Genomic DNA, 19783 nt, shown 5'->3' with positions numbered 1-19783 from the left:
CATTTCTTCATGTAGTATTTTTGTCATTGGTGATTTGAAATAGATTAGAAGTCGAAATTTTATTTAATTTTTATTAATTGTTTGCGTAGTTAGAGAAGTTAGCAACAATTTCTGCTATAGCTTAGCTAACTAAGTTAAAACAGTTATGGGTATATTGAGTTGAACCACTTAGCTAGGTTAAAATTACAGAGAAAAAAACCTTGAACATCAACTAGTTATAGCACTGAAAAGTATTTGTTTATTCAAACTCTCAAGTTTAGGATTGAAGAGGACTGTTATGCCAGTATTTATACTTTTATTTGTTTTTTTGTTTTTTTTTATAAGACACATGATATATATATATATATATGTATACATATATATTTTCATTGTACAGTATTTAAAATAATCAGAATCTGCATTTTATTTTATGTATACTCTAAGACTGAAACAATCTCTTTACATGTTTATATGGATATTTTGTGTTGACATGGTGCAAATAGTTTTGATACATCATGTCTAATATTGTTCTAATATCCTGTGGTGTTCTTTCACCTAGGTGTGAAAAATAGGCTACATCAAAAATTATTCCAAGGGATTTACATGAAGGGGTTCCTGGAATATTTTCTAATTTATGTAAGGGAAAAAAATGAGAACCTCTGCTCTGTGGTGTCTGCTTGCAACCAATATAAGGTTTTACCGCAGGAAAAATGACGGGATTCAAACAGAGGTCATTTAATATTCACACAAGAGAATTTTTTTTTTTTTTTACCTCAAACCTGGTCATTTGGAGCAGCCAGATTTAATTCTTGAAAACTCAAAACTTGATGTCAAATAGAATGTGATGCTAATTTGAAGGCTTCTTTGTCCCAAATTTCAATATTATTTATGCAAAATTGAGTTAAGGTCTTCTGAACTCAAAATGTATATGATTATTTTACAGATTGTGCAGTTAAGCACTTGACTACCACGTTAATGTCTGTCACTGAAATGTTACTGTACTTTCCACAGTCACGGCCATGTCCCTCTGTGACGACACTCTACTGTGTAACTTCCCCAAGTGTCGGACCAAGCTGAAGGGCTTTGCCTGGGTCACAGCTTGCTCACATGTGTTCTGTGATCAGCATGGTTCCGGCGAGTTCAGCCGCTCACCCGCCATCTGCCCGGCCTGCTCCTCTGCCTTGTCAGGGAAGCTGGACATTCAGAGGATGGAGTTGTCGCCCTCTGAGGAGTACAAAGCTATAGTGCTGGCAGGTCTACGACCGGACATCGTTCTGGACATCAGTGCCCGTGCTCTGGCCTTCTGGAGCTATCAGGTCAAATATCTCTCTGTCTCTGTATATGAACGTAGTGGCAGTTTTTTCTGTCTGTGTCATTATGGCTTTTTTTCCTTCTTTGTTATAAACAGGTTCATCAGGAGTGTATGTATCAAGAGTACAGCCTGTCACGGGCCAAAGAACAGCTGAAACAGATGGAGAAGGTGTTGACCCAGCAGAACCAGTGCAAAGAACTGGAGCTCAATTCTATGAGAGGGGAAATCGCCTGCCTGAAGAAGGTAAATCACAATTCTTAATCTAAAGAATAAATTCATAACATCACAGTTGAAATGAGCCTGAGACCAAGACTAAAAATAGCTTAAGCATGCCCACCGACCTTCTATGAGATGCCGTTACCACACCGTTGTAATGTGTCACACCAGAGATAAGATTGTACAAAGGGCCTTAGGGGGTTAGTTCAAGAAGTCCATGGTCACCATCTCCCTTTTTCTTCATCATAGCAGTAAACCTCATTTACATAATGATGTCAGTTCTGCTATGTGCTCATGATCCTGAAATCCTAACTTTTAGGTACACATGTCAATTAAGAAAGTTATAAACATACAGTAAGTTGAGAAGAATATACAGAAAATCATAAAATCTTGTGTCCTTCAGGTGATGGAGGAGTACAAAAGGAAGTACAGCGATGTGTCTGAAAGACTGATGGAGAGGAACAGGCAGTACCAGAAGCTCCAGGGGCTGTACGACTCTCTGAGGCTGCGCAACATGGTGGCGAGTGTGGGGGAAAGAGACATGCAGCCACAACCTGGACATCATGACTTCAACACTGGTAAGAGCAACAAATTTAACACAGATTAATGTCTTTGCAAGTTTAAACGTTCACGCTTTAAATAACAAATAAACTAACAACAATTTTCATTATTGATTAATCTGCTGATCATTTTCTCAATTAATTGATTAGTTATTTGGTTCATAAAATGTCATAAAAGGATGAAAGTGGTGATAAATGTTGGTCAGTGTTTCCCACATAAAGGAATAAAGAAACCAGGAAATATTCACATTTAAGATGACGAAACCAGACAATTTGGACTTTTTTTTTTTATCAAAAAATGTTCAAATGATTAATTGATTTTTAAAATAGTTGGCAGTTATTTTTATGGTTCACAAATAATTGCCAAATCGGAGCGGCTCTGCAGAAATGCCAAACATTGGCCAATTACTATAAGTTGAGTACCTTCGGATTTTGGACTATTAGTTGGACAAAACATGCAATATGAGGATGTCACTCATGTGGCTGCAATGGGGATTTTTTCTACAATTCTCTGAAATTTTGTAGACTGTCTGTGACAAATTGATTAGTTGATTAATGAGGCCACAGATCAATATTGATCGATATTGAAAGCAACCACTAGTTGCAGTGAAAAAGAATATGTTCAGCAGGGAAAAAGGTAAACATATTGTCACATAACGCACTGATGCTGAGCAGCTGGTGTTGTAGAATAGCAGCTTCTCATCAAAAAGTATTAACTTTAATAGGCAATTAAATAGATAAAAGAAAATGTATTTTTCTGTCTGTCTGAGAGTTTAATGCTTTTACTGAATCAGTTGTACCTCACAGTGATTGACGAGAATAGGAAGGAAGCACAGAGAGAATAATGGGACACCCAGCTGTAGGTGTTTTGTCAGGAAGAAGTGGTCATCAACAGTGGGAGTAATGAGCTGATTGTCTATGTCAGGGAATTTTATCTCAGTATAACAATGAGAGGCATTAGTCAACCCTCCTGTGCGCCACCCAGGGGTGGCTCGGCTGGCATCGACTCCCCAGAGGAGCCCCCAGTTCCTCTCCATGGGCCATGATGGGGACAGCAGATTCTTCTCCTGCCTGGAGGCGGATGGAGCCAAGACCTTCTTCCAGTTCATCTCCCCCACAAAGGACAGAGGACAGCCCTTCATCAAGAAGCACTGAGACAGGAGCAGATTTCATATTCACTGTAAAACACTCACTTAACTGCATTTATTAATACATCTTAACAATGTGTTCTGTTATTGTAATATTAATTTAGCTGGGGTTGTCTGCCATGAGTGCCTTGCTGTAGTATGTGTTGTCATTTTGAACTATAAATGTGTTTTTGGCAAAAAATAATATAACTTTACTATACTATAACTATAATAATTAATGTTCAGTGTTCTAAATGTTCAACTTTTAGTCCTGGTATCAACTTGGACATACATTTATGTGAAGAAGTATTTAACAATTCAATGACTCTTTGTTTTCACAAAGCACTGCCTTATAGTCCTCTCTCTTAATGTGGACTGTCTTGATTAATCAATTAGCTGTCAGCTATTAAATTAAACTGTTTTGACAATTGATGAATTATTTGCAGTCATTTATTAAGAAAGAATCTCAGAATTCTCTGATTAGGATATTTTCTGGTTTCTTTACTTGTCTATGAAAGTACACAATATCTTTGGGTTGTGGGCAAAACAAGACATTTTCAGGACATCGTCTTGGGCTTTGGGAACCACCAATTAACATTTTTCACCATTCTCTGATATATTATAGAACAAACAACTTATGAATTAGGAGAAAATGTTTAAAGATCAATTGATAATTAAATTAATTTTCAACTGCAGCTCTATTCTTGTACTAAACAAATATTTAAAGATTTGTGTAAGCACGGTTACATTATGATTAAGATAAGAAATTTAGAGCATTGGGGTTAGTCTAACCTCGATGTAAGACAATGGACAAAATAAAAGTCATGCTTTTTCCTTTACTGATACAGTACATATACATCTTATTATTGAATAGCAGCAGATTTAGAACTGCTGTTTTAATTTGCAGCAGTCTGAGCTGAACCTGAGCAATTGGCTGGTTGTTGACTGGAAATCTATGGAGACCCAGTGAGGTCCAGATGTGAATATTGTGTGTAAAGGGGAGGTTTTTCAAACAGCTGAAGCTGCTGGTAAACTGGTCATCCCAGACCCTAAGAATAAGGGTGGGTTGTAATACCCGTGCTACCATCCTATTTACAATGCCAGAAAAATATTTTGGCCACATCTGCATTCCAAACAACTCAGCCTTCTCTGAAGGCTGCTGAACTTCACTGCAGCTGCCTGCTCTAATCTACTTTCCAGGCAAGGTACATCTCAAACAAACTGGATGTAATGAAACATCTGAACAAGTGGCCTTTTTCACAGAACACATTATCACCTGTCACAGTTGGAAAAACACAGGTGAATTTAATAAAACTGATTATCCATCTTGCTGCTTCAGTGTCAGGACCCTGATATTGTGAATGCTGGCTCATTGTTACAAAAACAGAGCCATCGTTAATGATATTAGTAAGACCTGTGCTTTTCCTTCTATGACGTCAGACATTCAGATGTCAGCTGTGAAAAAGGCCTAATTAAAGACCAGTAGTACGTCTCAGACAACATTTTAGGGGACAACACTTTGAAAACTGCTGTTTTGAAAGGTGCAGGAAGAGTTAATTGTTAAGTCTCATTCACATGTTGTCAAATACAAGAATCAGCCTTTTTACTGTCCTGTGAGTGGCCAAAGTCTCCTTGTTTGATTTCTTTAATCCTAAAAATAGAGCCAGGACAAGGAGCAGATGTCCACTTTTCTCTCAGACCACTTGAACTACATTATGTTTAAAGGGTTATTATGGAACTTTTGCCCAGTGACACCCAAAATAAACTGCCAAACCTAGCTTCAAGACACCACGCGAACAGTATGTTTTAGACAAAAGGATTTCTTCAGGGTAAACTTAAGTCACAATTCTGACATCACATTGTCAACATCACAGGGTTGTCTTCAAAACAACATAACACAAAAAAGAAATATTCATAAATATAAACAAACTGTCTCTCTAAAGACAAAGTAACAGAGTGACCTCTATTTACAAAACAGCACATAAAACAGGCACAAACTTTGGAAAGTTGGAAAATTCACACTTTCATTAATTATCCAAACTCTTCTTCAAAATCCAGAGAAAAAATGTGGTCCTCTTTCTTCTTGTCGAGCTCATTCACTCTGGGGCTTGTAGCTGACAGAGGCAGCACTCTGACTATGGCAGTTTTGTTTCTTGCCGTTGACGATGAGGAGCAAAGGAGAGTCGACTCGTATACTTCTGAAGTCAAATGACTGCCAGAGAGAGAAAAAAAATAAAGTTAGATCATTTTAAGAAAGATTAATTAAAGGACAATTAATCCACAACCCTAATTACAAAACAGTTTGGAAGTTGTTGAAAACCTAAATAAAAACAGAATGCAATGATTTGCAAAAACCTTGAAAAATATTTACACAGCGCCCAAACTGTTTTTGGAATTACGGCTGTAGAAATGTTGAACTACCCACATGAAACACTGACCTCGTCTTTATGTGTTATACTGTGCCTCTTGACCTGAGGTTCAGGAATGACTACAGTGTCTCCTATGAGGACGCCCCAGCTGTTAGCTGTGTTGTATACCATCACCACTATACATGTCTCCTCACTGTCCACCATGCCAAATGTACTGCAGAAAACAAACATGAAATTACTCCAAAAATTAACATTCTTGTCTCTACTATCACACCAAAACTGAAGCAAGCAACATTTGGATAAGTGTTAATGATGAAATAAGCTGCACTCACAAGGCCATGCGACCCTCAGAGGCCAGACTGAACACCACCTTGCCCAGGGCGGCCACTCCGGCGTTGTGGCCTTGTGAGAGGGAGGACAGCGTCCGGGGCTCCAGGCTGCCAACCCGTCCGGTGGGGGAGCGGAACTGTGAGGAGGTGCACGGACCCAAGGCTGACGTGTTGAGGTTGGAGAGCATCGTCCGTAACCGACGCGCCTTCACTTTCCCCTGAAGAGATGGAAAGACTGAATGTGAGGAGCAGAACAAGAGCTGTGTCTGCGCTTTGCTGCCATCTAGTGGTTAAAATAATAATTTAAATTAATTAAAATTTAAATCAGCTATAGAGTTTCTTTAACCAAAATTTAATTTCAGATTTCAAAGTATTGCATTTTGAATAAACGTGAGTACATTTTACAGCAAAAACTAGAAGAATTCACAGGTTCCAGCTTCAACAAAATGAGAAGAATCATGTGAAAATAATCATTCCCTCTAATATGCAATCATCCAAAATACACTAAAAACTCTATATATGTTGATTTTGATGTGTCGGTATTGTTGTAATAAGTTTTAATCAGTTACTAAATTAGCAAAGAAATAACGCAACTAATTGCAGGGGGTGTGAGAATGAGGAGCAGCTTCTCTTACCTTGTTCTGGATGAATTCAGTGACTTTCCTCAGATACTCCAGCAGCTGCTTCTCCCTCTGTGGAGGCTCCTCCCAGCCCGGGTCGAGCGCTGCAGCTCGACTGTAGCCGGCGAGCGCAGAGCCAAACATCTCCTCATACTGGAACAGAGTGGATCGGTTGAAATGCAGCTCCGGGTAACAGGAAGCAGCTCTGTCCACTTTCTCCTACACATTAGAGACAGAGAGGACTGAAAAATGAGTACAACAGTGCAATTAGTGCTGCTGATAGATCTCTATGTGTTAAGTGAACTCAAATACTCACAGATTGTGCATAGGCACTTAAAGCTTGTTGAGACAACTGGGGATTCTGTCCGCAGGCGAAAAAGAGGGACACTTTGGCATTTCCCAAGATATCTGTTAAAACAGTAACATTAAATACTGCTTTAAGATTTGGCAATATATTTACAACAAAAAGATATGAGAAAGCACAAAACTAATTCAGAGTATGCAATACTCGTAGTGTGCATGCTCGTTTCTGAATCTGCTCTCTCAATTTGTTGTCAACATGTTGATTTACATATTTAATGCCTACCTGTCTTATCATTTAGCCTACAGTTATTGGGGATGTGTGGATCTGCTTAAGTTCTGTCAAATTCTTGTGATCCAACTGATCCTCTCACGTCCCCTAGTTTATTAATACCAGTGGGCTGGATTTGCTCCTCAGCTATTCTCATAATACTGTCATTCTGAATGTAGCCACAGCCAGTATTTTTTAAATAATTATTAGTTTTTGTTAGTTTGAGCAGAGCAGATGATAATGAGGACAAGGACAACAAGAGCAAGATTTTAAATTATGGCTTTTTGAGGAGCGGCTGTTCTACTCCTGTATGAAAGTGTGTGTGAATGCAGAATCAGAGTGACGAGTGGTGGGCCATTCACAGACACAAATTTTATCCAAAGGTTCAGGATGTTGAGGGCTAATTTTAGCTACATCTGTCAGTGCCTCTCCACAAGAGTCTCACATCAACACACTTCAGGCACTGAAGTCACTGGGATTCAGATACGACTGTTCACTTCGAGGTCGCACTGCAATAAAAAAAAAAAAATGAGACCAGTATCTGATTTAGGACCACATGTAAAAGTGGCCCACATCAGAATTGAAAAGATCAGATTCCGTGTGATTTGTGTTGTTTAAAATGTCATTTAAAGAAAAAACAGATCTAAGTCACATTTGAGAAAAAAAACAGATTTGGGCCATTTTGCCTGCAGTGTGAACATTGTCATAATGTCAACACATTTGGATTTTTATGACAACACTCTTGACACCAAATGCTGCTCACTGCCTCCATCTCATGCTTAAAAGACTCCACTGTTCCAGATTTTATTGCCTCTGATGAGAAGGTTATGTTTTTGGTGCTGTTTGTTTGTGTTGTAAGAAACAGCCCCTTCATTACAGACACAAAAAGCAGCACAACCATGCCCCCCCCCAACAGCATCTCACATTCTCTGCTTAATAAGTATGCAGTCACTCTACTCACACCAAGACGTCCCGTCTGTGACATCCAGCTGGACAGCTTGTTGGGCCATGTCCGTACTCTCTAGTACCTGCTTGCCGGGTAAAGTGCTGTCCACTGTAGGCAGCTGTCTCAGCACCATGGACAGGTTGCGTAGAGACACTTTGTTTTTGCTCTACAGACATGAAGCACAAGATGGAAGAGTTAATAAGTGGAACCCAGCATGGAGAGATAACAAGAAATTCCAAAGAAGTTTACAGTGATTCATTCAGAAAAAAACTTTAAATTCTACAACATTACATTAGGATCATTTTAGGTTTCATAAAATATATGGATATGGGCTATAAAGGGTATAATTTGATGAGATCATTTACTGTAAGCAAATTTACCACATTAATCTTCTACCAAGCCCAGTTGCCCAAGACAATGTTCAAGTTTTAGTGTTGTAAAATTATTTTTAAAAAATCAAGGGGGCATGAAGGAAAGGAGTGCTTGGCTGGGTTGAAAACATATCCTTCCCTCTCTGTACCTGTTGCAAGGCTCCCATAAAGCAGTTCTTGGCACCGATCAGGTCTCCTTTTTTCCAGTACTGCTCCCCTAATGTGTTCCAGCCCTCGACTAGGCCCGGCTCCAGCTTCACAGCACGGGAAAGGCACTCTTCTGCTACGGCACTGAAGTCAGGAGCTACATTCAGACACCTGCCCTTCTGCAGCAGAAACTCTGCTTTGTGTTTAAAATGATCTGTGGGAAGACAGAAACATCCAGCAGATATGAGTAATATTCTGCAGATTAAAGACTGAATTGCTGTTGTGTAAATAAGACATTCACCTTCTTTCTCCTCCAGCTTCTTTAAAGTCTTTTCTATCTCCTGTGCGACATCGCTTTGTTTCCTCCCAGCTTGCTCCACACCGTGAGTCTCAAAATAGCAATCTCTGAAATTATACAGTTCATCCACAAGCTCCTGGGATGGAGAAGGAGGGGATGGAGGATGGGATGTTGAAAAAAAAAGTTAATGTTAAAAATAGATGAAAGGCACATTTTGACACCTAAATCTGCTTGTGGTACAATACTAAATAGGTAAAAAACTGGAGCAATCATGTCATCAGAGATGTAACAATGTAGGATGCAGTGTTTTGGGTGCATAGTCCATATGGCAGTATTCCTTCAATTCAAGCACTTTTCAAGCATTTTCAGGTTTATTTTCAAGCTTTTCCAGCACCTTACAGCTGTGGTAAATTTCATATTTCTACACTATTTCAGTTTTTTATCACATTAAATCAGATGTTTTTGTGCTATGAACTGTTTTGATAGAATTCTACAGAAAGTTGATAAACTAAAGGAAAACACACAACCTGCATGAGCCAATATCTGACTTATTTCTTTATCTAAAAAGCTAATTATTCAGTCAGGTAGCAATTTATTATGAACGCAATGCCATTATAATTAAACACAGCTTTTTGGAAAATCCAGGCACTTTTCAAAACTTGAAAACACTACATTAAAATTCAAGTGTTTTCAAAGATTTTTAGCCTTGATATGAAACCTTGATACTTAAAGTCAGGATAGGTCAGGAGTGGTAACAGACCAATTGGAACCATAATATGGCATTTTAATGGCATCTTTAAAAAATTCATGACCGGATTACTTAAGATAATCCACAGACCTTGTTGTGAGCAGGTTCATGTAGGTACTAGTTTATTTCGATTAGAAAGAAAAGAGTTCCAGTAGATTCTATTGCACACAGAAAGTAGATTCTGCATGAAACTGTTTACAGCAAGGTCTGTGGATTGTTTTGAGCAACCAGATCATGATTTCTGGAAAGAGACATTACTGTTGACTACTGCCATTGAGTTCCATTATATTAGACAGAAGGCAGACATCTCTGGCACTGACATGGCCAAAATTAGACATCTCACATTAAAACAGTATAGCTGGATAAATAGCACTACAGGCTGGGGGAAAATATGTCTTTTTGAATTTGGGGTGAAGGGTCCTTTTAAATGCACAGTCACATTGTGAAATCTACAGCATATAACCCAATGTATTTCCATACTTCATTTATTAATAATAAAAAAAAAAAGAAAAGAAATCGACATTGCCCTGAATAAAACCAGTCACCCACTGTGATGAAGCCCTTGTTGCTTTGAGTTTACCCATTTTTTTTTTTTTTTTTTTTTTTTGGAAAAAGCAATGATAAATTGCTGCCCTTTTAAAAACAACTGTCGAATCGGCAACAGAATTAAATTAAAATTGTTGATTAAGAAAATAAAATTCACATTAATCTTGATAATTATTTCTACAAAAATGTAACCATCTATGCACCTGCATGTGACCACATCAGTGCACATCCCTAGTGTACATACTTGGTGCATTAAGAAGTCCCCAGGCAAACCGATAATCTAGTGACTCAGCAAGAAGTAGAGTGCTGCAACCAAAGCATGCATATTTAAAGTCCTTTTCTAGGCCGTTTAACGGAGCAAAATGAAACGAAGGAAGACATTCTGCACGTAAAATAAGAAAAGTGCTACATATAAATATCTCATTATATCAAACTTAAAGGCTGAACACCTAAAAAAAAGGTCTGGGAGCGTGACAGCAGCAACCAGTTGTTATAGTAACGACTCTTTCAGCGACATGTTCAGGGAGCAAACTAGGACAAAACACGACATTGGCCTCATTAAAAGTCAATAAAACACTGAGACTGTGACACTTAGTGCACATAAATATGCATTTATGTAATAATTAATGAGTACCTTCATCATTTCCAGTTCGTTTTTGTCTTTTCCAGGCTCACCACTCTTCTCCTCCTCCGCCATCTTTGTGCTAGCTAAAAGCACGGCTAAGTTAGCTTAACTGCCAAGAAGAAGCACAGCTGCTGAAGTGGCATCGGATTACGAAGCGGGTATTAAATCTAAAGTTGTAATGTTAATATGATGGCACAAAACACTCGTTTATTTTCTAAAATAGCACGAATATAATTTATTTTAGCACACAGGAAACAGGCTTTTAATTTCCCAGTGACAGAGGAAGTGGCCTTGTCAAGAAGGGAACCCCAAAGCCGCGGAAGATCTCGCGAGAGTGACAATTTTATCCCAAACTGTGATCTTCCCTGTAGTGTTTTTGTCTTTAACCCTTTTCAGATCCTAACTCTTAAAACTTACATTATATAACGCAATTAGGTTTTCACAAAGTACACATTGGAGAAACTTTTCTAAATCTCGCGAGAATTTCGCATATCTTAGTTTCCCTTTTAGACATGACCGGAGGAAGTTGGATTAGTACGTACTCAAAATCCATCCGACAGGGAATGTCCTCAAACATTAACAGAGAGACGTTTATTTGGTAGTTTTTCGTCAGTAAAATACACCTTTCAGTATAGATCGATTAATGCATAACAAACTATTTATTTCAGGTGATAAAACCGCCAGAATTTTTTGTTCACAAAGCACAAATCAGCCGGAACGTTGAATCTCACAACCAAGATGCTGGTGCGACGCTTTTACGCCTCGTACTATACATTCTTGGCTCCAAACAAGGCGGACTAGTGTTGAACTTTTGTCTAAATACAGTTAAGTGTGGCCGGTGTCGGTGTTGGTGTTACTGTTGGCTCTGTCTCGTCATGTCGGACACATGGAGCAACATTCAGGCGCATAAGAAGCAGCTGGACTCTCTGCGGGAGAGGCTGCAGCGGCGGAGGAAAGACCCCGCACAGCTGTCTGCAGGTACGGGTCAGAGCAGAGAGAGGACTGAAGATTGTTCTTATTATCAAGCAATCAATTTAGCTTTCGCCAAATTAATCACTAAATTTTTAAGCTCATAATTTACCCAAAATAAGGATAAATTCCCACGTTTTGTTACTGGAGGCCACAGTGATGTCTTAAAATTGCCTACTTTTACCAGCAAATATAGAAAATGAGAGCAGCGCTCTGGAAGCTGTCAAACTTCCAAGTTACATCACGTTTGTTACACCTTACTTTTTTGCACTGGTGGAGGACGTACTCAGATTTTTTACTTATAAGATTACTACTACTTAAAAGTCTGAATACTGCGGTTAACAAATACCATTAGAAGTAAAGGTTCTACATTAGAAATTTAAGTAAAACTACAAAATTATTGGCATTAAAAGTTACTGGATTGTAAATAATGTCGTGTATGAGTATCTTCATTTTATAGTGATATAAATCTAAAAAGTAACTTGTAGTAAATAGTAATGTAGTGTAAGTAAAAAGTACAACATTTGCCTATAGAGGTATAAAGTAGCACACAATGTAGTCTAAATTGTGCTTGAAGTACAGTACTTGAGTAAATGTACTTGGTTACATTCCATGTCTGACATTTTAGCAATTGTCTAAATAATTAGCTAATCAGTAGTTACTTAATAATTAATTGGTAAAATGACAAACAGAAATTCCTGAAGTGGAACTCTAACCAAATCAGTATTACCCTTTTGCTAGGATTTTTTTTTTTTTAATCAGAAATGTTGGTTGCTTTCTGTTGATGGATTAATCAGATCCAGTAATTTCAGTTTCAGCTCCAATAATTAGCATCAAGGCTGTATATCTTTATGTGCTTTTATATCAACGATAGGAAAACTAAAACACATTAAATACACCAGGGTGTGTCACAACAAGATCAATAGTTTTGTGAGTTTTGAGTAGTTTTTCTACATTGTAAAAAAAACATACTAGTGAATACCACAAGATGTTGCTCAGCCATGTTCCAGAAGGCCTTGAAAGTTTTAGAAACAAGAGACAATCTGTTAAAAGGTTTATATAATCAGTGAATGCCATTGATTGACAATTACTTGTCACCAAAATGAAATAGAATAGAATAGACAACTAATTAAAACCTTGATTGTTATTGTACAGAATAAAGCGAAGGAGAATCAGGAGCACTAGTCCTGATCAGAGCAATAAAAAACACACATACACAAATAACCACAGTAAGCAAACATCCGCAGCCAAAGAATAGGTAAAAAACTAGAAAGACAAAGTAGAGTAACAGGTAAGTAGGGTACTAGAATGAAACAAGTAATCTAAAAGGCCAAAATACCCGTAATAGCAGACTTAAATTTAATGTAATGTTAATGCTTAACCCCTGTTGTCTCCATGTGGTCAGATGGTGGCAGCAGCACAGAGGGCTCCGCAGCCAGGAGTGACAGCCCGGCTCCGTCTGCACCACCGCCGCAAGAAGAAACGGAAAAACCACCAGATCCTGAACTAGAGAAGAGGCTGCTGGGATATCTCTCTGATCTGAGTCTGTCGTTGCCAACAGACTCCCTTGCCATCACAAATGAACTCAACAGTGTGAGTCTTCAGTATAATTCTTTATCAAATTAACAACTGCATATTTCTCTTTTTTTTAACTCTGTCTTTTGTGTTTGATTCTCGCCGACAGTCTGAAACGGCTGTCAGTCATGGCTGCATCCAGAGTCTGCTGCTGAAATTCTCAGCTCAGGAGCTCATTGAGGTCCGACAGCCCACTTCCACCTCTTCCTCTACCACCTCCTCACCGTCAGTCGTGGTTTCAGTGGACCACACCAAACTGTGGGCCATGATTGGTTCTGGGGCCGGACCCCAGCGGGCCGGAGTCAAGAGGAAAGCAGAGGATCAAACTCATCACAAAAGAGCTCCGGGCTTCTCTCCATCGCTTCAGAGCTCTTCCTCTCCTCCACACACCTCCTTCACCTCTCTGACGCCGGCGTCCTCCTCGCAGCTGGCAGGGCCATCTGCATCAGGGAGCGGGGCGGATAAGAAGGGCCGGAGCAGCAAAAGCCAGTCGTCTCATGTGGACATGGAGATAGAGAGTCTGTTGAACCAGCAGTCCACAAAAGAGCAGCAGAGCAAGAAGGTAGGAAGGACGTGGAGACCAACCAATACCTCATCTGGTCTCTACAATTATTATGACCAGTTACATTTACAGGACAGTGAATTAACAGTCACTGATTTGTCATAATGTGACTATTATTTATCCCTAGGTGAGCAGAGAGATTCTGGAGCTCCTGAATGCCAGCACAGCCAAGGAGCAGTCCATCGTGGAAAAGTTCAGGTCTCGCGGCCGAGCTCAGGTCCAGGAGTTCTGTGACCACGGGACCAAAGAGGAGTGCGTGCGCTCTGGGGACACACCTCAGCCCTGCACAAAGCTACATTTCCGGTCAGTGTTACTCAGCACGCTTGTCTATATATAATGCCCTACACGATAAAGTGTGACATAACAGCATTATAATGGGGTGCAGGATAGCTCAGTTGATACAACGTGTGCCCCATGTACTGAGGCTGTTAGTCCTCATGTCGTCCCCCCACTCTCTTCTCCCCTGTCCTCACTTCAGCTATCCTGTCAGATAAAGGCATAAAATGTCCCCTAAATAACTGTAGTGCTGCATTTGAATATTGCACTTATTGGCAATGGGTGGATTAATTTTGCAGCACTTTTTTTTTCAGTGAAAATGAATATTGCGATGGAAAAATAACCATTCTCACTCTTTAAACCATATTTTACTGCCCTACTTGTTACTTTTCTACTGTAGACTGTCAAATAAAGGCATAAAACGCCCCCTGAAAAGAGGAAAAATATTCTTTTTGGCCTGAAGAGGTCACTATAGGTAAAGGTCACTATATAAGGTAAAGAAATACCTCTTCTTTCAGAAGCACCACACCACTTGTCTGAGTTAACTAAAGTCCTCAACTTTAAACTTATTGCATCAACATCAGTTATCGGTTTTAATCAAATATAAAAGGATAACGCATCTTTTCATTTGTTTTTGTCTCATAAAATCTATAATTTGTGGAGTTTCTCCTCATCTTAAATGATGGTCTACAGCAGCTGTTCCCTACAACCGACCTGATGGTTGGAGCTCAAATTCTTTGTTATTTTTGGATTTAAAAAAACAAAACAATAATTGGTATTTTCTTGTGAAATACTGGATAATATCCCTTCAAGGCTTCAAAAAAGATTAAAATCAAACAATCTGAGAAGGTATGATACTGTATTTAATCTATGACAAGGAGCCACAAGGTAGAGGATGCATCAAGGAAAATTTTCAAAAAATTTAGGAATCTTGACTGACATTTGTGCAGGGTAAATATATTTTCATTTGCCTTCCTGTATTTTTACTTTTGCATTAAACTAGAGAAAGTTTGGTGCTTCAATTTAGTAGATTTTTAATCCAAGGTGCAGCTGTTAAAATAAAATGACTGCAGAGGAAATAAAACTGCTTTTGTTATATGTTTTGTAATATTCTGTTGTCTCAAAATAAAGGAGTTTTAAAAGTGACACACATGTTTATACAGCTGCTTCACTTTGTGATCCATCTTCTCTCATTCAGTCGTATCATCAACAAGCACACAGACGAGAGCCTCGGTGACTGCTCCTTCCTCAACACGTGCTTCCATATGGACACCTGCAAATATGTCCACTACGAGATCGACAGTCCTCCAGAGGCTGAGGGGAGCCTGCTGGGGCCCCAGGCTGGGGCCACGGAGCTCGGACTCCATGCAGGGGACGCAGACAGCAACGTGGGCAAACTGTTTCCCTCACAGGTAGGAAGAGAGAGGAGGGACAAAGAGAGAAGACGTGGTGGACAGATGAACGTTGACAGAATGCTGACGGTTTGTGTTTGTGTTTGCAGTGGATCTGCTGTGATATCCGCTACCTGGACGTGTCCATCCTGGGTAAGTTTGCGGTGGTGATGGCCGACCCCCCATGGGACATCCACATGGAGCTGCCGTACGGCACGCTGACTGACGACGAGATGAGAAAACTCAACATCCCCATCCTGCAGGATGACGGCTTCCTTTTCCTCTGGGTCACCGGCAGGTAACTGCAACCACCCAAACAACCTGAACAAGGAGGGTTCGATCTTCAACAACAGGATAGGCTTAGACTTTAAAGGGACAGTTCACCCCAAACTCGAAAATACAAATTTTTCCTCTTACCTGTGATGCTTTTTACCTGATGGATCAACTTTTAACATTTAATTTAATGGTTGACAAGAAATCAAAAACTCAACAGTAATGTCTCTTTCCAGAAATCATGACGTGGTCAGTGAAGACAGTCAGCACACCTTGTTTTAAGGAGTTTTGTGTAGAATCTATTTTATTTCTACTTAATCACCACACAGATGGAAGGGTGCATGTACTCGTGGACAAGAGGCTCGTGCTCATGACCGTGTGGGATGTTAACATTAATGCATCCTACTCATGAGTAGATGCATGCTTCGTTCTGTGCGGTGATACAGTTGGAGGGTGTAGTTCAGTACAAAGAAAATAGTTGAAACTGCTCACAACAAGGGTGAACTGTCCCTTTAACTGGTCAGCAGTCGTGTCTCCATCCATGACTTTGTGTCCTATAATCTCAACATGTTGTTATAGCTTTTCTAATGAAACAAAAAACACTTCTTCAGCTGTGACTTTTGGTTTTTGTCACTATTATATTAACAACCAAAGATCTAAATTTGAGTAATACTCAGTGTTCAGAGTTACTCAGTTAGATCAAGTACTCGCAGTAGTGGGATTTGTCTGCAGTATTTAGTCCAGGAACAGCAGGGTCCTTGCTCTGCATTTGCAGATATAGTTCTGTCTGCTCCAACTCAACATCTGCCCAACTTCTCATCTTACAGGGCTATGGAGCTGGGCAGGGAGTGTCTCAGTCTGTGGGGGTGAGTGTTTCTTTCTGTGCATCGACTGCCATCAAGGCATCATGTTGTTGCATTTCTTTTATTTTTTCCGCCATTTTAATTTTCCTTTTATATTGCTCTCTCAGCTACGAGCGTGTTGATGAAATCATTTGGGTGAAAACTAACCAGCTTCAAAGAATCATCCGCACAGGAAGGACAGGCCATTGGTTGAACCACGGGAAGGAGCACTGTCTGGTACGCTTGTCTTCCACTGTCCTTATAGAACGTATAGAACTCTTATAGAAATCTGATTCTTAAAAAGTTGGGATGCTGTTTAAAATGTGAATAGAAACAAAATGAAATTATTTGCAAATTAACTGTGTTTACTGATAACTGTTTTTACGAAATGTTCCCAGTGTCGTACAATCATTTATAGTCATGTTTTTCACAAAGTGGTGAACCTCAGCTCATCCATGCTTGTGAATGACTGAGCCTTTTAATACCCAATCATGATATTATTACCTGTTTACTTGTGAAATGTTCGAAGCAGGTGTTTTTTATGAACATTTCACAACTTTCTCAATCTTTTGTTGCCCTTTTTTGAAACGTGTTGCAGGCAACAAATTCAGAATGAGCGTATATTTACAAAAATTAATGAAGTAAAACATTAAATATTCTTTGTACTGCTTTCAGTTAAGTATACGTAAAAACTTTATCACGTTCTGTTTAGTTACACTAGAGTTTTACACAACTTTTTTTCTATTGCGGTGGCACATTTTATGCCTTCTTCATCATGTACTGCATTAATAATAGACCAAATAAACAGTCGGCCGATTTTTGGGGCATTTTGAGATGATCGTCTAAAATGTTTGCAGACATCTCTGCAGGCAGTGTTGTCAGTGTGGCTGCTATGGAACAATATCAGCACTCGCAGTTGTGAGTTTTGGGAAGGTGGTGACAAAGTTTCTGACCGCATAACTCTCACGCATCCCGCTGTAAAAGTTTGCATAAGTTTCCTCAGTCGCCACTGTCTTTTCTAAATGATAACATCCTAAATGTTTGTCCATCCTAAATGAGCAAGTCTAATCTAAAATTGTTACTCGCTGGCTTAACATATATATATGTTATGTTATGTATAGAATAATACAGTTGGACGATGTCTCTTCTGACATTGACTATCCCCCCACTATTTTTCTATTTCAATTAAGAAAAAATCCATCTGAAACAACATGTTGCAGGCTAAGATAAACATGTTTAAGCACGTGTACATGACTTTTCTTTGTTTTCATATCTAAATATCTGTGTCAGCCATTGAAACACACATATCAGTTGACTACTAGTTGACTGTATGGATGACACTGCTGGAATCTACATTTGCATGTTCATGCTTGGTGGTTAAGAGACGCCCCTCACTGAGCTGCTGCAGGCTCGTTCTTTCAGAAATGTAAAACCCGCCATGTGATGTTTTCTCTTCAGGTGGGTGTGAAGGGAAACCCTCAGGGCTTCAACAGAGGTTTGGACTGCGATGTCATTGTGGCCGAGGTAAATAATTACTACTTCTGCCCTACTTACTGTGTTTACCCTTATATGACTTTTTTATACACCCTGAAAAGGTTGTAATATGATACAAACTCCTCTCGTCACTGCATCTCACTCACTCTCATCCAGGTCCGCTCCACCAGTCACAAACCAGACGAGATCTACGGCATGATTGAGAGACTGTCGCCCGGCACCAGGAAGATTGAGCTTTTCGGCCGACCACACAACGTCCAACCCAACTGGTAACATACCATTGTGCTTTAAAGCAGTGTTCCCCAACCCTGGTCCTCAGGGCCCACTGTCCTGCATGTTTTAGATGTTTCCCTGCTTCAACACACCTGATTCAAATGATCAGGTTGTTGTCAGGCTTCTGCAGAGGCTTGGTGACGAGCTGATCATGTGAATCAGGTGTGTTGGAGCAGGGAAACGCCTAAAACATGCAGGACAGTGGGCCCTGAGGACCAGGGTTGGGGAACACTGCTTTGAAAGGGTAGTTCGACTTATTTGAAGTGAGGCTCTTTGAGGTACTTATCAATAGTCAGTGTGTATAAAAAAAAGCACACCTAAAAAATTGGTAAAAGTTTGAGTGTATGCAATATTTAGAATATTTTCACCACTTAACCTGTCAGACAGCCTTTTCTGAGGGGAAACTACCATTATAAAGTCAAACATTGCACTCCAAACCAACCAAACTTGAACGAAATAAGTACCTTGTAGAATACAGGAGTTGCTGGTCTACTGCTGCATCGATCAGTTTGTTTGTTTGCATTTCTATGTGACTTTAGTGTTTTCAAAGGTTAGTTCGGATTCACCAAAGTCACACCATAACACAAACAAACTAACAGATTGAAGCAGAGGTAGAACAACAACTCACATGTTCTGTGAGGTAAAATGATTAATTTTGCCTGTGGAGTTTTGTAACTTTGGAAAAAACGATATTTGGCTCATTTAACAGCATTTTCCTGTCGTAAAAGGCAGTCAGACCGCAAAGTAAAGCAGTGAAAATATTCTGAATATTGTGTACACTTAAACTGATAGTGCTGCTGACTCAATCGACAGCGGTAAATCGATTAGCTTCTCTGCTGGTACTCCTGCTGTTTTTCTGAGCTGCAGGCATGTAGAAAGCTATGTACTGTTGGTAATACACTGACTATCAATAAGAACCTCATTCAACCCCACTTTAAAACATCTTAACTATCTCAGTCTGTCTATTAACTATTTTTTCTGCGCTTTTTCCCTCCACTTGCAGGATAACTCTTGGAAACCAGCTTGATGGTATCCATCTTTTGGATCCAGAAGTCGTGGCTCGGTTTAAGAAGCGTTATCCAGACGGCGTCATCTCCAAACCTTAAAACATGCAGTGATGACTTTATCAGTGGTCACAGGTCTGGAGACGTTTGTTCATAGACTCTTTTTTTGTTCTGTCTTTTATACCACTGAACTAATTTCTTAAATAAATGTTGTTTAATAAAAAAAACACAGGAGCCATTTTAAATGGACAGTTTTTGTTATTTTGTTAGTAAAGAATAAAGTTACTGGTGTTTTGACATACTGTAGATTTGAATGGATGATAATTGCTTTTGGATTAAAGGACAAATATTGAAATTTCA

At 39.4% G+C, this 19783-nt stretch overlaps 3 protein-coding genes across 3 annotated transcripts; 2 read left to right on the top strand and 1 right to left on the bottom strand.

The window, feature by feature from the left end:
* The first annotated feature begins 837 nt into the window (after window positions 1-837).
* ccnb1ip1 (cyclin B1 interacting protein 1) lies at window positions 838-3558 on the top strand. The gene is made up of 4 exons (XM_084712422.1): window positions 838-1295; window positions 1388-1534; window positions 1911-2085; window positions 3053-3558. Exons 1-4 carry the CDS (start codon window positions 999-1001, stop codon window positions 3220-3222), a joined length of 789 nt encoding a protein of 262 aa, XP_084568548.1. The 5' UTR covers window positions 838-998; the 3' UTR covers window positions 3223-3558.
* Window positions 3559-4994: 1436 nt separating this feature from the next.
* ttc5 (tetratricopeptide repeat domain 5) lies at window positions 4995-11073 on the bottom strand. The gene is made up of 9 exons (XM_084711786.1): window positions 10774-11073; window positions 8849-8981; window positions 8550-8761; window positions 8045-8195; window positions 6829-6920; window positions 6528-6731; window positions 5896-6110; window positions 5633-5777; window positions 4995-5406 (listed from the first exon to the last, which is right to left on the bottom strand). Exons 1-9 carry the CDS (start codon window positions 10834-10836, stop codon window positions 5287-5289), a joined length of 1335 nt encoding a protein of 444 aa, XP_084567912.1. The 5' UTR covers window positions 10837-11073; the 3' UTR covers window positions 4995-5286.
* A 249-nt stretch (window positions 11074-11322) lies between these two features.
* On the top strand, window positions 11323-19638 carry mettl3 (methyltransferase like 3). Its single transcript, XM_084711785.1, has 11 exons — window positions 11323-11742; window positions 13139-13326; window positions 13418-13870; window positions 13998-14173; window positions 15345-15558; window positions 15648-15835; window positions 16638-16676; window positions 16781-16889; window positions 18111-18176; window positions 18303-18415; window positions 19423-19638. The coding sequence occupies exons 1-11, from the start codon at window positions 11640-11642 to the stop codon at window positions 19523-19525; spliced, it is 1752 nt and encodes a 583-aa protein (XP_084567911.1). The 5' UTR covers window positions 11323-11639; the 3' UTR covers window positions 19526-19638.
* Window positions 19639-19783: the final 145 nt, after the last annotated feature.

Source organism: Lutjanus erythropterus, chromosome 23, assembly GCF_056507025.1.
Source record: "Lutjanus erythropterus isolate fLutEry1 chromosome 23, fLutEry1.hap2, whole genome shotgun sequence".
NCBI classification, from domain to species: Eukaryota; Metazoa; Chordata; class Actinopteri; order Lutjaniformes; family Lutjanidae; genus Lutjanus; species Lutjanus erythropterus.
Note: the sequence above shows the minus strand (reverse complement) of the source record. Positions and strands in the feature narration are given on the sequence as shown.